The sequence below is a fragment of the Catharus ustulatus genome, chromosome 17 (assembly GCF_009819885.2).
Source record: "Catharus ustulatus isolate bCatUst1 chromosome 17, bCatUst1.pri.v2, whole genome shotgun sequence".
Taxonomy (NCBI): domain Eukaryota; kingdom Metazoa; phylum Chordata; class Aves; order Passeriformes; family Turdidae; genus Catharus; species Catharus ustulatus.
In genome coordinates this window covers 14,626,254-14,650,267 of record NC_046237.1, presented here as the reverse complement: position 1 = coordinate 14,650,267, position 24,014 = coordinate 14,626,254, and the positions used below count along the sequence as shown (strand labels likewise).

Sequence of the window (24,014 nt, the reverse complement as noted above, 5' to 3'; positions counted from 1 at the left end):
GGGAGCATTCCCTGGCCTCCTCTCACACCAGGCTGGCTCCTGCCCTCTGTGAACCAGGTCCATCAGTGATCAGGGTGGGTTCATCCTGCCCACTCTGCTCCCTCTGCAGCCTGGTGTGTGATACCCCAGTGCACCCCAGACACCTCCTGGATGCTGCCCAGGGTCTGTGTCAGCCACAGCGCCCAAGCAGGACTGTCCCTCTGAGCAGTCTACTTTTGCTCCCACCTTTTGGGAAATGCTGGTTTAGTTTTTCACCAAACTGAGACAACCGGGCTCAACCACCTGACCAGGACTGGGCCACAGGCCCCCCCGGATCCCTCCACTTTCCTTTGCTCCCTGGGCCGGCAGTGTGGAAGCAACTTTATAAAAATCCCACTGGGTGCCTGAGCAGAGCATGGAAGGAGCCTAAATCCCTGGACGAGCCTGCCTGGCATCCCAGAGAGCTCCCAGCTGATGAGGAGTAAGGAGCCCCTGGGATGAGGGGCCAGAGAAGGGGCTGTGGTGCATCTTCCTGCCCTTCCCACTAGGAGTTTGTCCAGGCTGAGCCCTGCCTGGGCTCATTGACATGATAATACTATTAAACTTCAGCAATTTGAACAACAATCGGCCAACAAGAGCCTGAGGGGGAATGCTGAAAACCCAGAGGGATTCTGGGAACCCCAGGGGGATGCTGGAATCCCCAGAGAGCCTCTCAGGATATCGACTGGACTTTCTTCATCCTTTGGCTATCCTCTGATGTTCAATCTGTACTTTTAGCAAGGAAAATTGGATTTGTGGTTGGCTGTTCTGGCCGTTTGCTGCTGCCCTGCTCTTGGGACCACTGCTTCAGCAGCAGGTCCTGCTCCCTGCTCAGGGCCACTGGACCTGCTGCAGGCTAGGATTCCCCCAGTAGGACTGGTCCTGGGAGCAAGGTTCCAGCACGTGAACCCCTCTTTTGGGCACTGCAGCCCCTCCATCTCCTCCTGTCCTTTCCCATGGGGAAGCTCTGCTCTGTTTCCTTCCTGGAGGCTGTAGGACAAGACAGACCCTCTCTCAGCAGGCACTGCTGTGCCCTTTTTCTCCCCGATGTTCCTCTAACCTACATTTCTATGTGGCAAGAGGAGTGTGGGGACACCAGGATGGAGCTCACAGCATTGGAGAAAAGCAAACACTCTTCGGTCAGGGGGTCCTGGGCTGCACTGGGAGCTGTGTCACAGACCAGGCCCAGAGCTGGGCTGCCCAGTACCGGAGACAGGGACAGACTGCACAGAGTCCAGCACAGGGCCAGGAAGGTGATGGAGGGACTGGAGCATCTCTGCCATGAGGAGAGGCTGAGAGAGCTGGGACTGCCCAGCCTGGAGCAGAGCAGGCTCAGGACATCTCATCCCTGGGGATAAATACCTGGGGAGAGGCTGCAGAGCGGACAGGGACAGCCCCAGGGGCCACGGGCACAAAGTGACACACAGGAGGGACCCTCTGAGCTCAGGAGACACTTCTGCACTGGGAGCAGCTCTTCTAAACCAATCAAAAGGTTTGACTAACTTGGTGTCCCTCTGCTCCAAGTGGACACTTCTGAAATGAATATCTTTATTTTGCTGCTATTTAATACCTTTGAAATTAGTCAGTCAGGTCCACCTGCTGCCTCTGCTGTACAATTGACTTTCTGGGCTCCCAGGGCTCATGGCCATGTCACATCCATTTTGTCACCACCAGCACCCCCAAGTCCTTCTCCCAGGGCTACTCTCAGCCCATCCACCCCCCAGCCTGTGCTGGTGCTGGAGATACCCTGGGCCGGGTGCAGGACCTTGCACTTGGCCTGGTTGAACTTCACATGAGCCCAGACAGCTTTGGGGCTTCATGATTCATTAAATCCCAGAATGGTTTGGTTGGAGGGGACTTTAAAGCTCATCTCATTCCTCCCTCTGTCATGGGCAGGGGCACCTTCCACTATCCCAGGGTGCTCCAAGTCCTGTCTAACCTGAACACTGGCCTTGAACACTTCCAGGGGTGAGGCAGCCACAGCTACTCTGGGAAACCTGTACCAGGGGAATAGGTTTATTTACTCTTCCCATAAATACCCCAGTGTCCAATAACAAATTTGTTCTGCTTTGCTGCCTCAGAGTTGAAAGTCCCATGGTGTCACCACAGGCACACCAGTGAAGAGGCAGCTGAGACCAAGCAGTTTTGGCAGCTGCTTGAGGCAGCACCTCTGACAGCCCCATGCTGGAGCCTGTGGCGGCTCGGACCAGCTGCAAGTCCATCCCACTGCTGCTACTGTGAGAATCTGGGCCAGTCACACAAGCTGATCCCTTGGGGTCAGGGAGTGAATATCACTCCTGGATGCAGCTGCCCCAGGAACCCATCTGTCCACAGCTCCAGCACCAGCTCCTCTGCCCCAAAGTGATATCTGTGGGATGAGTTTGCTGGGTGTCCCAGTGAAGGAGGTTATATAAAGCATCCAGACCTCCAGAAGCCTTCAGGCCTGGGAATTCTCTTTGGCAGTGGGAGATGTGTAGGTTTCCCTGGCACAGCAGTGAATTAGGGAAGAAGCTTGGTACCCACGAGGCTGGAGGTGGGTTGGTTTGGGGCTGCTGCTGCAGAACACAAGCCCTGACCCTGGGGAACTCCTTGGAGATCACAGATTCAGCCCTTTCACATCTGACAGTTTGGTTCCTTTTTCCTGGTGTTGGTAGTGCCTGCAAAATAGAAGCACTGAGAACAAGGAAGCTTTTCATTCATGGACCATCTCTGATCCATCTCTGAGGTGAGAGAGTATCACCTGGGGTCTGGCAAGTCTCTGATGCCTCTGATCCCAGCATATGTCCATGCTGCTCCCTATCCAAGACCTATCCAAGCTTTCCCAGCACTGGGAGCATCTTCACCATGCACTATGCCCTCACCAGGTTTTGTAGGTTTGTCCCCCATTTTAAATAAAGAATTACTAGAAACTCATGCCTCCCTCCAGGGCAGGCTTCAAGCAGCATTTTAAGACCAGAGCTTCACAAGGTGGGAGTGCCCCATGCTCCCACACCTTGTCAGGGTGGTGACAAATAACCAAAGCAGAGGGATAAACCCCCTCCCCATTTCTTATCTTCTCTGTCTCTTGCCCCCCACCCATCCAGGGTGACACAGAAGGGTGGCCAAACCCCTGGGACCCTGGACCAGCTGATGTGGGGAGTACCTTGCCGAGTGTCTCTCAGCCCATCCTGGTACACGGGCCAAGCGAAACCACCTTCAGTCCACCAGCTAAGGAAGAAAACTATGCCCAAGCTGATTTTACATCATTTGAAAGCAATTTGGCTTCCAAAACAAGCTGCCCCATTGGAATGGGCCCTGTCTGACAAGGGCAGCAAGGTGAGGAGGTGCAAACCCACCTTCCCAAACCCCTGGGCACGGCACTGGTCACGAGGCAGCCACACACAGTACACATCTGTCACAGCCGTCAGGCTTTATCCACCCCTTCAGCTTCCCGAATCCCTCAGATCTCAGGCTCTAAAGCCATAAAACAGCCAGGGAGGAGGGACAAAGTGTGGGTTCTTTACTGAAGGGGGAGTGTGGGAGGAGAGGGAGAGAGGCTTTTCTTCTGTGCTATGGCCCTGAATGGGGCTCACTCAGGCTGGAGCTGGCCCAAATCCCTGCAAGTCAGCAGGGGATGCTCACCCCAGCCCTAGGAACAGTAACATGGTGGCTTTGAGGGGGTCAACGGCTGCTGGCAGAGGGGCACAGCCAGGCTGGGTGGGAGAGGTGATGAGAGAGGCTGGATGGGCACACAGCGGCACAGTGATGGGACTGTGTCCCCTCCAAGCGTGTCCTGACGCAGGGTGATGGTCCTGGGAGGTGTTTCCCATGGGAGGAATCTGCTGTGGGGCAGCAAGGGGGGGCCAAGGTGTGGGGAGTGTGCACAGCATGAGACAGAAGGGGTGAGTAGCCCTGGGCTCTAATCGTCCTTGTCCTTGGCCCCATGCTTCAGGATGCGGGTGAACTCCACGTAGTTGAAGTTGCCCTTTTTGTCGATGGGCGCCTCCCGGTACATCTCATCCACCTCCTCATCGGTGAACCTGTCCCCCATGGTGGTCAGCAGCTCACGCAGGTGGTCCTCGTGGATGAAGCCTGCAAGGAGGGCAGGGGACAGCGTTAGCAGGGGGCAACAGGAGGGCTGAGCACAGCACCTTCCCCACCTGTCCCAAAGACACCCTACTCTGGAGCTGTTCCCAAGGGTCAGCACTCGTGCTGGCTGCATGGCAGAGGGGCTGTGCTGTACCTGAGGCCTCCTCGTCAAAGCAGGCGAAGGCATTGCGGATCACATCCTCAGGGTCAGTGCCGTTCAGCTTCTCCCCGAACATGGTGAGGAACATGGTGAAGTTGATGGGCCCCGGTGCCTCGCTCATCATCCCCTCCAGGTACTCATCAGTGGGGTTCTTCCCTATGGGACACAGGCAGGAGGTGGATGCAGGGCCCTGCTCCTCCAGCTCCCACCCCCATTTGCATTCCAGCAAACAGCTGGAATGGCTTTTATCCATTGCAAATGGATTTGCTGGTTCTTGTTCACCCACCCCATGAACATGGGAAGGGAGTTTCTGCAGTGCTCAGTGCTCTCCCCTCAGCATCTCTCCCGATGCTTTCATCCACAGCTGGGAACAAGCTCTGCCTTGGGGGAGGTGCAGTAATTAATTTGAGGGTTACTGGAATGAGACCCATGGCTTTTCCTATCCCCCTGACAGCTCCAAGGAGAGGAGCAGCAATGACCTCACACAAACCTTGCGCTGCTCCCACCATGGGTGCACCAGAGATGGTTCAGCGGCTCTGCTGAGCTCCGTGCCCCCAGCACTGGCCCCTCTCTGCTCCCAGAGCTCGAGCTCCCTGGGAGGAGGAAGATCCCTCCCCTGCCCCGGTCAGGCAGGACCTCCAGAACAGGTTTGGCTGCCAGGTCAATCATTGACAGACCTCCCAAAGTGCAGTTGAGGTACCACTGGGAGGAGGGAGCCATGGTCTGCAGCAAAGGAGAATGGCTTGAGGCAAGGAGTGGGTACAGACCTGCAAGTCTCAACCAGTCCTGGTATCACACCAGCACAGGGATCAGCCTTTGTCACTCCAGCTGAGAGCAACAGAAGGGCAGCCCCAGAGACATTCTGGGGTGAGACTACTGAAACACTCCATGGCTGCAGCTGGTGGCTGCTTCCAGGGCAGAGCTTCTCCAGCCCCAAGGATCTCTTCCCTTCTGGGGGTGAGCCTGTGAGCAACACACAGAGCTGCTGCCCTCAGACACCTCACAAACACCCCTTCTGTCAGGTGGTGGAGCAGAGAAATCCCCCCCAGGCTTTGAGGCTTCCCAGTGCAGCCAGTGTCCAGAGCTGGTTGCAGGCACGAAGTCACCCTGCAGCTCTCCCCTCTCCTGAGGGGGTGCTGGGGGCAGAGGGGGCAGGGTGTCCTCACCGAGGGAAGCCAGCATGTCATGCAAATCCTCCTTGTCGATGAAGCCATCACGGTTTTGGTCGATCATGTTGAAGGCCTCCTTGAACTCCTGGATCTGCGACTGGTCGAACATGGCGAAGACATTGGAGGTGGCGCGCTGGGGGCGCTTCTTGGTAGTCTTGGCTTTGGCACGTTTGCTGGACATCTTGGTGGCTGGGGGAGTACCTGGAGGCAGGAGCATAAGGAGGGCTGGGGACAGGCCAAGCCAGGGGGCCCAAGGAGGGACGCACCACCCCTGGCACCTCAGGTCCTGTGCCTCAGTTTCCCCAGCTGTCGCACTCTCGGGGAACACAGGGAGGTGAGCCAGTCACAGGGTCAGGCATGGGGATGGGCAGGACTTGAGCTCTGACAAGTTCCATGGGGAGTCACAGAGCAGGCAGTGCTCACTGGCACCCCTTCCCCAGGGCCATCCCCCAGGGTGCAGGCAGCCCCCAAACTCATTTGCTGCCTGTTCTCTCTGTATATCCGTGCACAGGCAGAGACACCCAGCACAGCACTTGGGGGAGTACCAGTCCCGGGGCCATATGGGATGGATGTCTGGGGACTTCAGGCACTGTGGCCATGCTTCTCCACCTCCCCTCACTCCAGCAGGCTCTCCAGGCCCAGCCCAGCTGCCAGGTTGGTGGGTCACCCTTACACCCTCTGTGGCGCAATGCAGAAGCAGCCCCAGCACCCAGCAGGAGGGGGTTATCTGCTCAGGGCACATTCCTCACACACCACTGCTTCCCATGTCCCTCCATCCATCATCCATCCATCCATCCATCCATCCATCCATCCATCCATCCATCCATCCATCCATCCATCCATTATCCATTCCTCCATCCCATATCCATCCATCCATCCATCCATCCATCCATCCATCCATCCATCCTTCCATCCCTCCATTCCTTCCACTTCCTGGCAGGTCAAAGATCTCTTGCCGCTGCTCTCCCTGTCCCGGTGACCCCCCACCCTGCCTGGGGAGCCTGTGGGAAGAGGCAGAGGGGAGAGGGGACCATTGCCCTCAGAGGCTTGTAGAGGCAGGAGAGGAGCCAAGCAGGGCCGTGGGGCACTGAGGGTGGTGCTCTTGTTCCAGGTAATGAATGCCAGAAGTGAGGGCAGCAGTGGGACAGAGCGACCTTTGGGGACACAGCTGGGGCAGTGTGTCTGTGTGTGGGGAATGGCGTGGGGACCATGTGGACCTAAGCACCACCAAGGCAGGACCACAGCAGGAAAACCTGATCCTTCCATGGTGGGGGTTGCTGTCCCCAGCTGGAACTGGTGCCCCCAGCAGGAACAGGGCTGGAGCAGAGAGACCACTCCCACCCCAGGATGGCACCCAGGCGCCCCCTCAGCCTCCAAGCAGGGGGATGGTGGTGTCCCCACACTGCCAGACTGAGCGATGCAGTCAGGGTTTGGGACACCCTGCCCCAGGGGAGCTCAGCATGCCCAGTGACCACTGACACTGCCTGAGGGGATGCTCAGGTTTCTCCCAGGGGAATCCTGCCAGGCTTAGGATGACAGCGAAGCGCAGCTTTGGGATAGGTTGGGATAGTCCTGCAGGCCAGCCTGGCCTGAGGTCAGGCCAGAGAAGGGACACTGCTCCGAGCCCTTGTGTTTGTGCCACAACCATTCCTCCCTCACACACACAGGAGGGCCTGGGCCTCCTCCTGGCCAGCATCTGGCTTGGGGAGCAGCTGCAGGGGCAATAGCAAATGAACAGATCATGAAGGGATTCCTGGGTGGAAGAGCAGAGAATCAGTCTGGTGCTCTGTGTGCCCTGTGCCTGGTGGGCGGCAGGATCTGGACTCCTCATCAGTGCCCTGGGATGGAGCAATTCAGGAGCCACATCCTATCTCATGGAGACACACCCCAGTGTGTGCAGCAGGACTGTCCCTGCTGCGCTGGACACTCTGAGTGGGCTGCTCTGGGATCTGCTGTGGAATCTGCTTCCCAGATGGATCCTTAGTGCTGACCCCAGGGGGACCGCGGGGACCTGGGGAATATCCCCTGGTGCTGGCATGGACCAGAGCAGAGCAAACAACCTCCAAAGAGCCTTCCCCTGCCCTCCCCACAGCAGATCCACTCTCCAGGTCTCTCCTTCCTCTCCTGCTATCCCTCTCTCAAGGGGTAGCAGAGGCAGGGGCTGGGGCAGGGGACCATCAGCCTGGTCTCCAGGTTCCTGCAGCTGGGCTGTGCCTGAAGGACACTCCAGAGGCATCAGGCAGTGTCAAATCACAGCCCAACACACTGTGGTGAGCAGCCAAGCTCAGAGGGCGCACTCTTCCCACATCCTGAACGCTCCCATCCCACTGTGGGAGCACCCACAGAGCCCAGGCAGCGCCTTTCATCTGCAGGGCACATGCCCTGTGTTCCCAGGAGTCCTCCCTCACCCCTCATATGCCCCCCATTCCAGGGTGGAATCCACACCTCCCTCAGCCCCCTCTTTTGTGCTGACCCCAGAACCTGACAGCAGCCACCAAAACACCCCACATCCCCCGAACCCTCTGTCCTCCCCCAGTGCCCACCAGGAAAGTGATGTTTGTCACCAGCCAGCCAAGGGGAGCAGCAGGACTGGAGAGCCCAGCTGAGCCCGCACTGGGTGAGCAGGAGACCTCATCCCCCCAGGCCATCTCTGCCTCCTGCTTCCTCCAGCACCACAAAGCTCTTTGCAGCACGCCAGCCCCTCTCTGCATACCCTGCCAGGCACCACCAAGCACCAGTGACACTCCCAGCTGGCATGGGTCGGTGACATCCCACAGCAGCAGTGTGGGAAGCTCAGTTCAAGAAGGAAGGAAGGAAGGAAGGAAGGAAGGAAGGAAGGAAGGAAGGAAAAGGAAGGAAGGAAGGAAGGAAGGAAGGAAGGAAGGAAGGAAGGAAGGAAGGAAGGAAGGAAGGAAGGAAGGAAGGAAGGAAGGAAGGAAGGAAGGAAGGAAGGAAGGAAGGAAGGAAGGAAGGAAGGAAGGAAGGAAGGAAGGAAGGAAGGAAGGAAGGAAGGAAGGAAGGAAGGAAGGAAGGAAGGAAGGAAGGAAGGAAGGAAGGAAGGAAGGAAGGAAGGAAGGAAGGAAGGAAGGAAGGAAGGAAGGAAGGAAGACCAGACACCAGGCTGAGTAGGAGCCAGAAATAAAATCTCAGATGCTGGCCCATGGCACGGGGCTCAGCTTTCAAAACACATCAAATTATTAGCAGAATTATTAGCAGAACACTACAGAAATAAGCAGGAGTTTTGTTCTCACCACATGAATTAATATCCAAATATTTACCCTGCCCTGACTGTGACCAGCAGCAGTACAGCTTGGCACCCTCTCCACAGAGACAGTGCTCTTTAGGAGGATTAAGTACAATTTTGACAGCACATGGATCTGCAGTTTGACCCAAAATGTGCCCTGGAAAGATGCTCAGTCCTAAGGTCCAGCTCAGCCATTCTATCTCTGCTGTTTGACAGCCACCTTGGACTGGCTGGGACTTGGGAAGAGGTTTTTGGGTCAGTGTGGGGAAAGGTTCCTATGCATGGATTCTGTGCAGGGTTCTGCAGCAAGACCTGATTCAGCTGGAGCAGTTCCTGCTCTGCACAAGGGTTTGATGGTGACATTCCCTGGTCCTCAAAGCCATGCTTTCTGGGATTCTCAAAAACCCAGTTCCAGGAGCATTGCAGGGAATGCCTGGCTGTGCTGCCCTGCATGCTGGGGTAGACTCAGCTCAGAGAAATGGTGCAGCCACCAAACCTCCAGCTTCCTCCTCAGCAAGAGAGAAATGCATAGACACAGGTCCTGCTCCTGGCACCCCCCATGAAAGCCCCATCCCAGCACTGCTCCAGCCCAGGAGCTGTGGATCCCGGGCAGCAGAGCCAAGGAGGTCAGTGATGGGAGAGGAGACACCATGACAGCCACACACTGATCTGGTCCCCACTTCACCTCATCACCAGCTGCCCTTGCTCCCTTCCAGTCTGCCACTGCTCCTGCCAAAACAAACTCCCAGCCTTCAGCAGTGGAGACAAAATGATCTCCCACCAGGCTTGTGCCTCCCCCACCTGAGAGCCAGACCCAAGGGACCATGGGTTGACCTAAAGAGTTCATAAATTAGTAAATAGTTTAGTTTGAAAGAGGAAAGGACCCTTATCAGAAATATAAACTGCCATGTGTTTCCTCCTTGGTAAAAACCAAGCAAGCAATTCCATCCTGGTGCTGCTTCCTGGCTGTGCTGGAGAGGATGGGACAGGCCAAAGGGACATGGCAGTGCTGCCAGGGCAGGCAGCCCTGTCCCAGCCCCATCCTTCCCCCTCCTGCCTACTTCCACCCTCCCCTGCAGGTCCTCCTGTGCTGCTCCAGCTCACTATCCCAGCCAGAGCTCGCTGCTGGGCTGAAGGGGCTGTGACAGGCAGGGTGGCAGACAGGGGACAGGGCAGCTTCTCTGGCAGAGGCAGCAGCCTGTCCCGTCCTTGGGGTGTTCACATGTATACGGAAGCTGTGATGTCCCAGGAAATGCTACTAAGGGTTTCCCAAGGGTGGATCTTCAGAAGCTGTTCCAGTAGGAACCACCTCTGGAATGCTGAGGAGGCTGCAGTGGGACTGCTCTGCCATCCTTGGCACAGCCGGGTGGGGACATCTGCTCCAGTAGCTCCTCCACAAGATCCTGGCAAGAGAGGCAGGATGTGCCTCTGCTGGATGCTTTGGGTCAGGGAGGCAAAGAGCAATTCCTCAGGGCAGCCTGAGCTGTCCCAAGGGACACTCCTGCAGGGCAAACATTGGCTCCTCAGGGGTGGCTGTGGTCAAACCTCTGCCCGAGCCATGAGGGAGCCACATTCACTGGTGGGCAAGCACTGGCCCCCCACCCCATATGGCAGCCCCACACAGGCAGCAGGTCCCAGCCTTCCTCCAGGGTGGCTCAAGGGCCAGTGGGGTGAGATATTGCCTTGCAGCATTCCCCTGGCACAGGAGGCTGCAGGGCAGTGCAGCAGCTTGTACACCTTTCATTCCACCCCTAAAACTTTGCCTTCTGCAGGCAAAGCTGCCTTCTCCCAGCCCCAGGGCTGCTCACCGGGTGTCACACTGGAGGAGGAAGCAGGGAGCAGCTCATCTTCCCTGCTTCATTTGCTGTTAAACTGTCCCTTTCCTCCAGCACAGCCCTGCTCAGGATGCTCGTGGAATGTGGCATTTCTAGGCTTAACCAATGAGAGTTTCTGGTGCCAGGGGAGCCCCACTGCCAGCCAGAGGCACCGGGAGCTGCAGGAGCAATCAGGAATCCTCAGCCCACTCGACAGCACAGGAATGGAGGCGGGTGCCATTCTGCTCCTTTTATGGCCTTATTAGAGATGTGGGAAAAGGAACCTGGAGGTGACAGGAAAGCAGACCCCGAGCCCTGGGGTGTGTCTCCAGTCCAGCCACAGCCACCAGCACTGACGCCAGGGAGGAAGGGGCAGGGCAGCATCGGGGAGTCAGAAAAAAGTGTGCAGCGACCCCCGGGGAGGCAGAGCTCATCCCAGCCCTCCCCCGGCTTCCATTGCACACTGGAGACCTGGCCAGGTCCACATACAGCTGTGAGGATCAGCTGCAAGTTCAGCAGATGGTTTCTGGACTAGTTGCTTACCACCAAGTGCAGGAGACAAGGACCTCATCATGGGACACACACAACCCCTTCCAAAGCACAAGTGCTGCAGCCTCCCAGGAGAAGCCCCGGCACAGACACCCTCGTGTGCAAAGCACCCAGCACCTCCCGATGCCCGGGGAGGCCGGAAAATGGACCACAGGCACAAGGTCTCCATGGTCTCGGGCAATCAGCATATCGCGTACTGGCCGAAGTTTGCGATTTTCCCAGGGGAATTAAGGGGCTCACCTCGGCGGGGGAATGCGGCCGCAGCGCCTCGGAGGGGAGAGGTGACCGCAAACTCCTCCTACAACCGCACAGAGCCTGCCAGGGAGAGAGGAAAAAAATTCCAGCGACTGGAGGAACCCAACCATTTTTGGTCAGCAGCGGTGGTTGCTAACACTTGGGGATGTTCCACTCCAAAGAATTCAGCTCCGGCCACTGCTTTCTACTACACACCCATTTTTTAAAGTTTGCCTGGCTTTTATCACAGTCGAAACATTTTGTACCAAAAGAGCATGTTGGGAGGGAAGCCAAGGGGACTTCAAGTTTTCATGGGAAAGACTAAACAAAACACAACATCCCTCTGTGCTTAAGGATGAAGAAAATGAGCTAAACAAAGCTTTTCTGCCTCAAAGAAGTTTATTGCCTGAAGTTGCTCCCAGGTCACTGGGCAGATATCTAGAGCATCACGCATGCATCCGGATCTTGGCTCTGCTCATCAGTATAAAGACTTGGAGGAAAAACAGATGTTCCAGACTGGAACAGCCTCTGAGATCAGGAGGTGAATGAAGCTACGGGCAGCAGGATCTGCTCCTGTAGCTCTGCCATCCCGGGGAAGCTGGGATGTCCCAGCTCCAAGGCACTGCAGTTACCCGTAGTGTGGCTCAGGACCAGTCCTCACCTGCCTTTGCCAGGACATTCCTGCTGGGCCTGGCAAGAGGCTGCCCGGGTACAGGACGGGCAGGGCACATCGGGGATCTTCCTGCCACCTTCACCCGTCCCCAGGGCTGACCCCGGCATCAGCTCCAGCACCGCAGAGGGTGGGGTGGAGGGCAGGTGGAGGGACGGCGGGACTGCCTCCCTCTGCTCCCCGAGGCAGCCGGGCCAGCACCCCCTGCTCTCCCGGGACGGTCGGGGCTGCTTCCCCTGCTCCCCTCGGCTCCATCCCTCCCGCTCCAACCCGCCCAGGGCAGCCTCTCTCCCCGTTCGTTCCCGTGCCGGGGCGGTCCCGGCGGCGCCGCCTCACCTGTCCCGGAGCGGGAAGCTGCGGGAGCTGCCGGAGCTGCAGGACGTGCGGGAGCTGCCGGAGCTGCAGGACGTGCGGGTGCTGCGGGCGGCCGGCGCGGCTCTGCGGGACGCGGCTCCGCGGGGCGGGCGCGCCCAGGGACCCGGCCCGGCCCGGCCCGGCCCATACAAGGCAGAAGAATGCGGCGGGGCCGGGGCCGCGGGGCCGGCGCGGCGGGACGGCCTTTTATAGACGAAAGCAGCGGCCCACGCGTGCCCCACGTCCTGCGGGGGGATGCTCAGCGCCGGGCGGCACCGGGCACCGCGCATCCCTGCCAGGAGACTCAGGGGTGCCACGCCCTGAGGAGCCGAGGGCACCCGCGGGTGACACTGCCGGGGCACACGGGCCGAGGTTCACCCGGAGCTCCCAGGAGCTGCGGCGGGGCAGGTCCCTGCTGGAGGAGCAGAGGCCCCTGGGGTTCCATGGAGGGGCTGGAGAGTGTCCACGGGCTGCACCATGGGTGGCCTCTCTTAATGCTTCCACGCAAAGGGAACATTGGCCAGAAGGATCAAGTAGCCCCTCAAAGGGCCTCTAAAAAGTGGCCTGGAGCAGAGAGCAGCTGGGGAACTGCCCCATTCCCAAGCAGGAATCCAGAGCCCAGAGAAATAGGGATGGGGAGCCCCTGCCCTTCACCTGAGGCAGGATTCACACTAATTCTGGGACACCTCTCCAGGGTAGCAGGTCTTGCTCATTTTCCTTCTCATCAGCAACCCTGAGCCTCATCACAGTCCTGCAGGCACCAAGAGGAGCTCCTGGTCCTGTGGGATCCCCCTTGGGAGGGTGATGCCCCTCCAGACACCCTCCCAGAGATTTATCTTTGTTTTGTGGAGTCACACAACAGCAGGGACAGAATCCAGCCTGCAGAGGAGCAGGAAGGTGGAAGAGGGAGACACCAGGAGTACTTCTGAGAGGGGGTGTTCTTCTGGGGACCCAAATCTGAGTGGGCAGCCAGAGTAGGACTGTTCTGCTTAAGCATTCCTAGGAACTCCATTGCTGCCCATGGAGATGTGGGAACTTGAGGTTGAGGACCAGACCCTGATCAGAGGTGCTGAGGGGACAGCATGAAGCACACAGGCTGCACTTGGAGCAACACAGATAAAGAACAGACTTGAGCAGTGACACAAATTAATCTTCAGCTGCCATTCTCCTGCAGGGCATCACTGCAAACAACAGCTAAAAAGCCAAAAAATCCTGTTTCAACCCTGACATAAAAGCAGTGGCCAGGCCCTTTGGCAGCCTGGCCAGTGCCCAAGGCATGAAGTTTGTTCCCACTGGCTCAGACCAGTGACCTGCTCTGCCAAGAGCCTGCCTGGCTTGGGGACATCCTATCTATGTCCCCGTGCTGCTTGGATCAAATCTGCAGGACCATTGCCTCCTCTGGGGAGCCACAGAGGTTCCTGACCCTTTGTTGGAAGCAAGTGTCCCGCCTGAAGCCCTTCCAAAGGACAGGCTGTGGGCTCAGAAGCCAGCAAAATGCAGGAGTAGAGTTGAAAATGCTGCTGAATGCTATGTCAGGGTGGAGACAAGCCAGGGAAAGCACAGAATCCTTATCATGCCTGTAAGCTGGACAGGGGGGCACCAGAAGGTTTGTCTTTTTAATAAAAAATATAAGGAAAGATTTTTTAAAGTCTTAAAAAAAAATAAAAATCAGGAGTCAGCCAGCCTGAGCTGCCACCCTGTGGCTGATCCCAGAGTTTTCTGTGCTAGAGAAGCCCAACCTCAGCAGGGTCCAGGTGCTCCCAGGAGCCCAGCAGCAGCAGGACCCACCTCCAGCCCCACTGGGGCGGCTGCTGTCCCTCACTGAGCCCTGGTTTCTTGCCACTGGCAAGTGTCCCACCAGGCTCCTGAGAGGGGAGCTGGTGAAGAGGGGTGTAGGCACGTGGCAGCTCCTCATAGGCTTTGCATCCCCTACAGCTGGGCCACCTCGTGCTGTCCCTTGAGCCCCATCCAGCCCTTCCTGCCTTCCCTGCGCATGCACAGGGCTGCCTGTATTATCCTTCTTCCCTGCTTACATGTGTCTGCCAACGCACATCTCTTACCAGGGCCTGTTTGTGCCCTCTGGCACCTCTCCTGCCTCCCTCTGGCTCTTTCAAGCCCAAATTTAATTTGCATCTCTCTCTCACAGGATTAGGCAATGGAAATGGAGCAAAACAAGCCATGTTTTTTAAGAGTGTGAATTTTAGGTCAGTTACCTGACCTAGGTGTCTTCATCATCATGCAAGCTTTTCCACCCCTGTGAAGTGGGGACAGTGACACTGTTTCCATTCTCCAAGCACCTGAGGAGTGTCTGGGGAGCAAGGCTGGAGCCAGGACGTGGCCATGGCCTGGCCCTGCCATGGGGGTCAGAGGTAAAGGATCTGTCAAAGACACAACAATGACCCCGCGCTGCATGTCCCTTTCCTGGTCATGCTACAAGGCTCCCTTGGCTTGGACCAGCCTCTGGCTTCTGACAAATGCCCAAGGGGCTGGAGGTGATCAGGGGCCTGATGTCCTTGCAGGAGCAGAGCAAGATACTTTTTAAGTCCATAAGTATCTTGCATAATCTGTATTTAAGTTACATGGCCTTGGCCGGAAGTGATCTGAGCTCTGGGACAAGGACTCCTCTGCCAGTTCCCTGTGTGCTGACCCCACACAGCCCACGCAGGGTCAGCCTGCACCCACACGCTCCAAGTCCTGCTAGCAGCAAAGCTGGAGCATTTGGAGCTGCAGCCAGGCTCTGGAGACACTCAGCATGTCGTGTTTCCAGGCCTGTGAGTCAAAAAGAAATGCAGGATCTTGGACCCAGGGTTTGTCACAGGAAAAAAGGTACAGTGAAGCTCATGGTGTGCCAGTGCAGTGGGATGTGCAAAACAGGCGAGGGAGGAATGGCTCCCTACAGGGCACTGTGCAGGACTCAGCACCACTGGCACTGCTAAGGATCCCCACAGGATGCAGGGCTTCCAGCACTGCCTGGAGTGGCCCCAGCACTGCCAACCTTAGCTGCCCAAGGGCACCTGGAATATTACCACTACAGCCCCTCTCTACCCACATAATCACATGCTGAGGAGGGTAACAGAGAGTGGAGCCCAGCCATACATCCTGCCCATACCATGCAGGAGTAATTCCCATACGATTTCCAGGGGGAGTGCAGCTCGTCTGAGCACCCCTGCTCCTGGAAGGCAAGAACATAAAAAAGAGTCCAGTCTTCAGGGCTGGACATGTAATAACTCTATCCACAGCCCCAATACGTTCAGCTGCTCTAAAGTCAGATGAATAACCAGGTAAGGAGCACAACCGTGTGTATCCCAACCCTCTGGCCCTGTGGAGCCTCCACAGCCTAGCTGTGCCCCGGGATCCCCTGTGGCGGCTGTGTTTGCAAGCTCAGTGACACTGCAGGGCTGCCAAGGGCTGTCCCCGGCCCCCCCACCAGAAACACTGGGACTGCTGTCCGATCCTTCCGCTGGGGAACGACCCTACCAGGCCGACGCTTCGCTTCGCTTCGCTTCGCTTCGCTTCCCTTCCCTTCCCTTCCCTTCCCTTCCCTTCCCTTCCCTTCCCTTCCCTTCCCTTCCCTTCCCTTCCCTTCCCTTCCCTTCCCTTCCCTTCCCTTCCCTTCCCTTCCCTTCCCCCCTCAGCCCCTCTCGGTCCCTCTCAGCCGCCGTAGGGCGGCGGCCCCGCCCTTGTCACGTGTCGCTTGTGCGCGCGGCGATTGGCGGCGCGCGGCGGGGCCGGGCCGGTTCCGGGCCGGGCGGGCGGATCCCGGAGCAGGATCCCGGCGGAGCGGGATGAGCGGCGGGCGGCGCCGGGACGAGCCGCCGCACCCGCAGCACCACGCGGTGGCCAACGGCGGCGCGGCCGGGCGCGGCTCCGTGTGGGGCAAAGCGCTGCGCAGCGACTCTGCCTGGCACGACAAGGTGGGACCGGAGGGGGCTCGGGGGGCCCGGGACCCGCCTGGCGCGGCGGCTCCGTCCCGCGGGGGTGCCGGAGGAGCCGCCGTCCCTGAGCGCGGTTGAAGCCCCTGCGGGAACCCGGCGGGCTGAGCGGTGCCATGCCGGCGCTGTGGCGGTGCTCGGCAGCGCCCCATGCCCGCAGCCCCCGTGAGCGGCGGGGGTGTGTGTGGGGTAAATACCCGTGTTCGAGTGCGGTCGCCGCCCCGATAACCGGAGCCGTGTTTCCCGATCCCCCGTGCCCGCCACATGGCCCGGCCGGGTCCCCGCAGGCAGAGGCGCCGGAGCACACCCAGCTCTTTGCTCTTTGGGCGTGGAGCCAAGGGAAACACAATGTTAAGACACCTTTGTTACTTTTGGCTTGTGGTTAAAACTCTTCTTGGATTAAACAAAATTTTCCTTGTATAGTTCAAGGAACACCAGAAATAGAATCCGCTTTCCCAAGTTTTCCTGTGCACGTCTGCCATGTGCTGCAGTGCTCCTGCTCAGTGCTTCTCCCTGCTGCTGCCTGCCAGCAGCACATCCACGAGGCGCCCGGAGCTCCCGCTGTATCCCTGCTCCTGCCAGACCCCCGCCACGGCATGGGCACACAGCGTGTGTTCCAGGGGCTCTGCTCCCTGGTTTTGGCTTTGCTTCTGGCACAGGAAAGGGGTATGCTCTGTTTCCTTGAGGGACAGACAGGAATCCGTGTCACCTTTTCCTTCCCTGTAGCTCCCCGGACTGGTGGGATTCATGTGTCCCTGCCCCCTTGCCTCTGGCAGATGGAGCTGGAATTTTGGAGTCAGTAGGGACAGCTGTGCCAATGTTTTGATACAGTAGGATGTGAACTGAAGCCTGAACTGCCTTGACAAATGCAGTGACCAGTAGAAATGTCTGTATCTGACATGGATTCATGTCTTCCACACGGAGCTGAACAGCTGGCACATCCCACAGGCTTTGTGGGATCACAGAGGCTTTGGTCTTTGGGGGGATGCTGGGACAATCCCAGTCCTGTGGAGGCTGGGAAAAGATATGTGAGCTGAAGTGAATCTTATTAAAGTGTGAGCTAGCACTGCTAGGCTGCAGTAGCTGCAGGAGTGTGGGCCCTTGGACAAGGAGGAATGAGCACATCCCTACTGCTCAGGAACCACAGGTTCTTGTGGCACAAGTGAGGTACAGCTGTGCCTTGGAGCTGCCTTGAGCCCTTAAAGCTCTTGGGCACAGAAGGGCCTGGGTCAGAGTGGGTAGAAGAGTCTTAAAGCATAAACAGGTCTTTAAACATTAATTCTAGGGGTTTATTATTGCACCTTTAGTAAATAAGGGGACTAGAGACTTGTTGGCCCATCGGAGGACAAAGCTATGTGTTTAATGTGGAAGCAGAGAAGTCCAGGGTGCATGATGCCCCAAGCTGCTTTATCTGTTCTGAGTGCAATAGTTTATACTCTGAGTGGGGAACTAAGTGTTCAGTATGCTGAATTTTCACCCATTAATTGTGTGGTGCTCTCAAAAAAAGAAATTTAATAAATGCCAAAATTTTTCTTTTGTTTTATCTCCTCAGGACGAGTTTTTAGATGTGATCTACTGGTTTCGGCAGATCATTGCAGTTATTTTGGGAATCATCTGGGGAGTAGTTCCACTGAAGGGATTCGTGGGAATAGCAGTGTAAGGTTTATTTCCTTTTCTGTCTCGTGTACTTTCCCACATTTGGCCTGGCCTGAGAGTCTCTTTGGCTGTGCTGTGAACAGTGGGCTGGCTAAAGGCAGGCTCTGCCTGCTCTGTGTCTCACAACCAGCGTTTCATTCCATTGTCGTTTGCCATGAAATTCATTCAAATCATAACATGTCCATCAGTCTCTTTCTCCTCAGCCTGATTAATAATTATTAAAATTATTTGTTTCATTATTAAAGGGGGCAATGACAGAAGAAGGGAACTAGCATTTCATTTGACTTGGTGTGTGTGTGTCCTGCATGTATGGGAGGGTCTGGGAGTCTGGTGCCTGGTGTGATCACCCAGGAAAGAATGTCCATGGGAGGAAGGTGTGCACATCCTGGTCATTGACCCCTGCTCAGACAGGAGGCTCTGTCAGCAGACGAGAGGGGCAGCTACTCTGTGAAGAAGATTTGTTCAGAATATGAGGGCTGTGTGTCCCAAGCAGGCACGGTGACACAGGCACAGTGACACAGGCACAGTGGCAGCAGCAGAGCTCAGCAGCAATCCTGGCTTCCTGACTCTTTCAGCCATGGGGTGGGTAAGGCAGTGCCTGAAGAACAGTGTGTGCTTTGAATCCCAAGACATGGGAGCCAGGTCACGTCCCCAAAGGTGTCTGAAGGCTGTAGGGAGTTAGGAAGAGAAAATCTGTTTGGCCCTGACATGTGCCTGGAAGTGTTCAAGGGACAGCAGAGGTGGGAACATAGCCCTGCTCTCTGCACATCAACTCTGGGAAGATGCTGGGTCTGCTCTGGGAAGTCTCTTTTTGCAAATGTCTCTGCCTAGCTAAGGTCTCAATAGTCAAGCTCCAGCCTCACAGCTTTTCTTAGGCAAAATTCAGTTGTCATCTTGTCCCTCATATTCTGGTTTTGGCAAGAAAGGGGAGGGGTGATGCTCCAGCAGGAACCCAGTTAGCTACAACAATAGATAGATCTGAAGAGCCTCCAAGAACAGTTCATTGTTCTTACTTAGTCACCATTAATTGACAAGGCACCTAAGCCAGTTCCTGTGCTAAATGTAAACAGGAGGAATTTGATGTACAGTGGAAAACCAAAAGGTGCTGGAAGTGTGCATGTGATTTCTCTCTGTTGTGCAGTAACACAGCTGCTCCAGCTGCTGCTGCTCACCCATTTTGTGTGTGTGTTGTCATCCCACCCTTCCCATGCAGCCTTCCTTGCGGGAACCTGTCCCTGCCCAGGCTGCCCTAGCCCCAAGCTGGGGTGGTGTAAAGCCAAACCTGTCTTAGGACAAACAGAAGGTCATGTTTGTTCTCTCTGCTGCAGCACAGACTGGAGAGCACTGAGGTGTCTCGGGCTGGACCCCAGTGCTGAGCACTGTTTAGTCTCCCTGGCTCTTACTTCTTCCCTGTTTGGTCCTGTGATGCTCAGGGATCTAACCCTGGGCATGGAGATGACAGTTTTCCCTCTCACACCTCAGAATCAAGAATACACACAGGTTCTCTGTGGGGGCAGAACTGCTGTCAATCTGCAGGACAGGAGAACCTGCAGTTTTGCAGATCTGAGGATACTCACAGCTTTTGACTTCTGCCTCTTGAGGAGTAGGTTGTGCCTTGTCAGGTAAACTTCATCCCAACCTGGCATGCTCACCTGGAGAGGCTCTTTTGAGGAAGTGACTGAGCTGCCTGAGGGAAGGGAAGCAATGCAGGAAAAGAATTCCTCTTTGCTATCTTTCTGCTGTGGATGAAAGATATTTCACTGTATGGCATGTGGGATACCTGCAGCCTGTACCGCTGGAATGATGATTCCTAACCTCTCCCTGCAGATTCTGCCTGATCAATGCTGGTGTTCTGTACCTCTACTTCAGCAGCTTCCAGCAAATAGATGAGGAGGAATATGGCGGGACATGGGAGCTAACGAAGGAGGGATTCATGACATCTTTTGCACTGTTTCTGGTAATGTGTCTTGCTGTCTTTAAGATGATTTGTGAATTGTGTTGATGCACTTTCTGAAGACTTTCGAAGGAGAGCAGGGGAAGTGATGAGAGAAGACAGATGTCTTAACACCATCAAATAAGTGGCAGTGATTGGGAAAGAAAATCCCAAAATCTGATGGCTGCTGCCTGTGAAATACAGTGCTGACGCCTGGGATTCCTCTGTAGTAAAGAATCCATCAGCCACTCCCATCCTCTGTCCCAGATATCCCGTTGGAGTTCCATTCTATCTAGAACTATTTAGACCTGGACTGGTGTTTTGGGTGTCTTTGGTTTTCCCTTACTCCCCTCCCCCAAGTATCTGATCACGGCACTTGATTAGCTGGTGCCTCTAAATCCCTGGAGGGGCCGTGGTGGGATTTTAATGTGAAGAGCCTGGGCACCCCAGACAGCAGACAAGTTAAATGCCATCATTTGTGGCAAGTGGTGATCCTGAGATCTCTCCAATATCACCTCAAAGTTGGAATTCAGTCCTCTATTGAGAGCAAGGCCTGAGGCTCGTTTGCTGTGTCCGAGACCTCTCCAGAGGCATCCAAATAACCTTCCCTTCCTTTCCTCCCCACAGGTTGTTTGGATAATCTTCTATACTGCCATCCACTATGATTGACACAGTCTGCAGCATTTGCCTGTTAAATCAGTCATCAATAAACAGAGAAGGTTTTAATAAATCCTAGTCTTTAATGGACTGGTGGCAAAGTAGGGAAGTCAAACCAGCTCTCCTCTGTACCAATGGCCTGGGTACCCTGGAGGAGCCCCAACTCTTCTGCTGGAGAAGCCTGTCTCCCTTTTATATACCCATGAATTACTGGAACTGTTAAAAAGCCATTGGAATTTTTGGAAGTGGTTCAAGACTGTTCAAATTTGGAACTTTCTGTGACTCTAGCCAGTAACTTATCAAACTCCTGTGTGCTGAAGGTTGATTCTGTTAATTTAATGTATGTATGCCCTTCTGTTTGAAATCTGTCATTAAACAGACTTGTCTTCCATGGTTGCCCTTTAGACAAACAGTGTTTCAAAAGCAGTTGTAGGTACATGGGCAGGAGGCATAGCAGCACCCAGGACGTGAGCTGGTGTTGTCCTTAGCATGTTTTTGTAGAAACCAGTTCTGATTTGATTAAACAGACTGTGTTGCTACCATTTCTAATATTTGTTTGTTTTACTTGCAACTCAGTTGTCGATCAGAATTTGTAAATGCTTTTTGCCGAAGACACATTTTTAAGTGATTTTGCTAGGAAAAACTGATTCATTTGGTGAAACAAGACGTATTTAGGAGGCTTAGAAGCTCCCTGCACTCTGCCAGCCTGACTACCAAGTTGCCATCACATACCTCAGAGCTTCATAGTCTCGAAGGACTCATTCTGGAGATACCCTGATAAATGTTAGTGTTTCAATTTGGTTTTAAGCTCTTGAATTCAACTGCTCTTTCTTCATAAATGTAGGAGACTAAAACACAATCAAGGCAGCTATTATCTTAAATACAGAAGTACCAACTTGCAAATGGGGCATAGTATACAACCTCTGGTTTGGGAGGTGCTTCATCACTTCATAGCTCAGTCCCTCCCTAGTCATGCCCTTTTTGTGCATCAATGGGGAGTCTGCTTTAAGACACTTTTTAAGAGCCTCTTTCAGAAATCTTGGGAAACACGCACAGTCCTTGTTATTGTCAGAGGACCTTGTAGTCTTGTTGCCATGTGGTCTTTGCTTCTCTAAACAGCTCAGGCACCGAAAAAGAGTCCTGATCTAATGCTGCCTTATAGTGAGGGGCTGGTAGTTTAGTGTGCTCTTGCTGCAAGCCTGCATTGCCTCCTCACTGGAGTATGTGCCACAGCCTGGCTCTCACTGGGAGTGCAAAGCCAGGGATCTCAATCTCCAAGTGCTGAGCCAGGGTGAGCCTCCATTCTTACCAGGGAAAATCTGTCTGTTCGTGGTGAAGAAACAGCCTGCTTATTTTAGGTCCTTGGGATGCCAAGGGAAGAGTGCAATAGCAGACAGCTTCTGCTACTCGGGAGTGGCCAATTTAAGTAAATTATATCAATTAGAACTTCATTTTCTCCTCCCTATTCCCAAATTTGTCTAAACATTTAGTTTGCAACTTTCTCTTCCTCTCCTATCAGCTGAAATCATTAACTTCTTATGAGAATTACATAGCCTGCTAGTTCTAGGTCACCCTTTCCTGCTGGCATCTGTCTGCATCTTAGCTGCTTACAGCCATCAGTGAATCATTGTATACTTGAAATGCTCCAATAAATGTTGCCTGAATAATTCACTGTGCAGCTTCTGTGTCCTCTGGTCTTTGATGTTTTGTAAAATGGTGGGAGTGTGGGATTCCTTCCAGAGTTGGATTTTTTGGTAAAGTTTTTGTGATTCTTGGGTCTCTTGTGCTACACTTTGAGAAGAGACCAGAAGCATTTGCAGTGGCAGCTAATGCTTAGATCCATGCTTCAGCTAAGCAGGCTAAGCCGTGTTCCTGTTCAAGCTGTTCTGCTCCTTTAGAGGCTGTCCCTGCTCTGTGACACACTGAGCCACTGCTCATTCCAGAGTGCTCAGGTGTGGTCTGGAGTGGGACCTGGAGCACTGCTGTACCATGTGCAGAGAGAGCTGCTTCCCTGACCCTTTGCTGTATTCCTTGCTTGCTGGTGTTACCACCAGCTCAGTTCCTTGGACAGTTCAGTGCAGTTCCAGTGGCTGGAAGCTGAACCTGAGCCAAGGGGGATCATGACCAGGAACAGACATTGGCCGCTGTATCTCTTCAAGGCTCCTTGTAAAGAATTTACTGATAGCTGTTGCTCAGCTGCAGGTTTTTATCTTTCAGACTCCTGTTTTAGGGGTGTCTCAGGGGCTAAGAGCTGATGTTGGAGTTAGTGAGCCAGGTCTTGCTCTGAATTTTTCATAGAGAAATTAGAGTGCAGGGATTGAAGTAAAGTTTTTGGACAGATTGAAGTATGTTAAGCTACTCACACATAAAGTAGATGTGTAAGTTTAAGTTTTGGGATGAGTGAGTCAGTAAGTAAGTTTTAGAATGAGCTTCAGTGCTTTTAGTAAGTGAAAAGTTCAGATGCCAGAGTAGAAGTGTGAGTTCTAGTGAAGGCTGAAAAACAGTAATGTTTTCAATAGAGGCTTCAGAAGCTCAGTGGTAGATAGTGCTTAGACATAATAGAGCTCTAGTAAGAATATTGCTTACGTTTTTCAGATAGAATAAGATAGGTCGTATGCATAGTTTATACATTTTAATGTGTTAAAAAATTAGAATTCTAATAGGTTATGAAGTGGTGGTCCAAGTTTGTGTGCTAGCTTATTGGAAAAATCCTGTATAAGAGTATGTATTGGGAAGAGCTGGCATTTTTGCCACTGCTTTTGCCATTTGCTTTTCTATTTTGCTTTGCTTTGCTTTGCTTTGCTTTGCTTTGCTTTGCTTTGCTTTGCTTGCCATCATCAACACCCAAGAAGATAGGAGCTGCCACAGCAACATCATCTTCCCAGGACCTTGACAAGAGCAGCTTCTGCTTCTATCTGGGACTTCTTACCAAAACTTAGCATAGACTTTCATGTCTGTGACTGTGCTTTTGAGACTGATTTGGTTTTGTAATAAACAGCCTTTTAGCAACTATTAGCTGCTTGCTTATTTAGGAGATAACCCAACACGAAGTTGGTGCATAGGTAACATCAGAGGTCTTAACCTCACAAACCCGTATCCCCTGTGCTGGTCAGCAGGATAACTAAATCTTTGGTGCCTGCTCATGAAGGAAGGAGTTAATTTTAAGAAGCTCAAGGAAATGTGGCAGCTAGCAGAAGGGAGCTGAGCATCTTGCAAACAATTAGAACTGTAAATACAGGGGGCACTTGCAAAGATTTGAGAGATTGGCACAGGAGTGGTCTAGCAGGAAGCATAGTTTGGTGCTGGGAGGACAGGAGAGCAGTGGCTGACAGGAGCAGGGAATGCTGTGGGAGAGCAGGGCTTGGGCAGCACTCTTGCCCTCACAGTTCTGCACTGGCACAACAAGCTTCTTCCACACTCTCCACTCCTTGGTAGGGAAAGAGCCAATGGCTGGTGGTGGGGGTCAGTGCTACCACAGAGCCTTAGCTCAGGGAGATAAACATCCTGCACCAGAGAGGTGGGCTGTGGGAGCCCCAGCGGCTGGGATACAGTTCCA

At 54.5% G+C, this 24,014-nt stretch overlaps 2 protein-coding genes across 4 annotated transcripts; one reads left to right on the top strand and one right to left on the bottom strand.

Annotated features, from left to right (window-relative positions):
* Positions 1-3,406: 3,406 nt before the first annotated feature.
* Positions 3,407-15,799, bottom strand: MYL9 (myosin light chain 9). 3 transcript variants are annotated; one of them, XM_033075199.2, is made up of 5 exons: positions 15,758-15,799; positions 11,263-11,337; positions 5,413-5,616; positions 4,241-4,402; positions 3,407-4,089 (listed from the first exon to the last, which is right to left on the bottom strand). In XM_033075199.2, exons 3-5 carry the CDS (start codon positions 5,594-5,596, stop codon positions 3,917-3,919), a joined length of 519 nt encoding a protein of 172 aa, XP_032931090.1. In that variant the 5' UTR covers positions 5,597-5,616; positions 11,263-11,337; positions 15,758-15,799; the 3' UTR covers positions 3,407-3,916. The 3 variants fall into 3 exon arrangements, with proteins under 3 accessions (XP_032931090.1, XP_032931089.1, XP_032931091.1); XM_033075198.2 differs by lacking the exon at positions 15,758-15,799 and adding an exon at positions 12,263-12,362; XM_033075200.2 differs by lacking the exons at positions 11,263-11,337; positions 15,758-15,799 and adding an exon at positions 12,263-12,362.
* Positions 15,800-15,995: 196 nt separating this feature from the next.
* Positions 15,996-22,136, top strand: RAB5IF (RAB5 interacting factor). Its single transcript, XM_033075146.1, has 4 exons — positions 15,996-16,194; positions 17,765-17,868; positions 19,696-19,825; positions 20,429-22,136. The coding sequence occupies exons 1-4, from the start codon at positions 16,066-16,068 to the stop codon at positions 20,468-20,470; spliced, it is 405 nt and encodes a 134-aa protein (XP_032931037.1). The 5' UTR covers positions 15,996-16,065; the 3' UTR covers positions 20,471-22,136.
* The last annotated feature ends 1,878 nt before the right edge of the window (positions 22,137-24,014 follow it).

Excerpts from the sequence above, each read along its gene's own strand:
- MYL9 (XM_033075199.2), bottom strand. The coding sequence starts at position 5,596 with ATGTCCAGCAAACGTGCCAAAGCCAAGACTACCAAGAAGCGCCCCCAG. Across the intron at positions 4,403-5,412 it reads TGACATGCTGGCTTCCCTCG|GGAAGAACCCCACTGATGAG; the intron begins GTGAGGACACCC and ends TGTGTCCCATAG. Across the intron at positions 4,090-4,240 it reads CTTTGACGAGGAGGCCTCAG|GCTTCATCCACGAGGACCAC; the intron begins GTACAGCACAGC and ends CCCTCCTTGCAG.
- RAB5IF (XM_033075146.1), top strand. The coding sequence starts at position 16,066 with ATGAGCGGCGGGCGGCGCCGGGACGAGCCGCCGCACCCGCAGCACCAC. Across the intron at positions 16,195-17,764 it reads ACTCTGCCTGGCACGACAAG|GACGAGTTTTTAGATGTGAT; the intron begins GTGGGACCGGAG and ends TTATCTCCTCAG. Across the intron at positions 17,869-19,695 it reads GGATTCGTGGGAATAGCAGT|ATTCTGCCTGATCAATGCTG; the intron begins GTAAGGTTTATT and ends CTCTCCCTGCAG.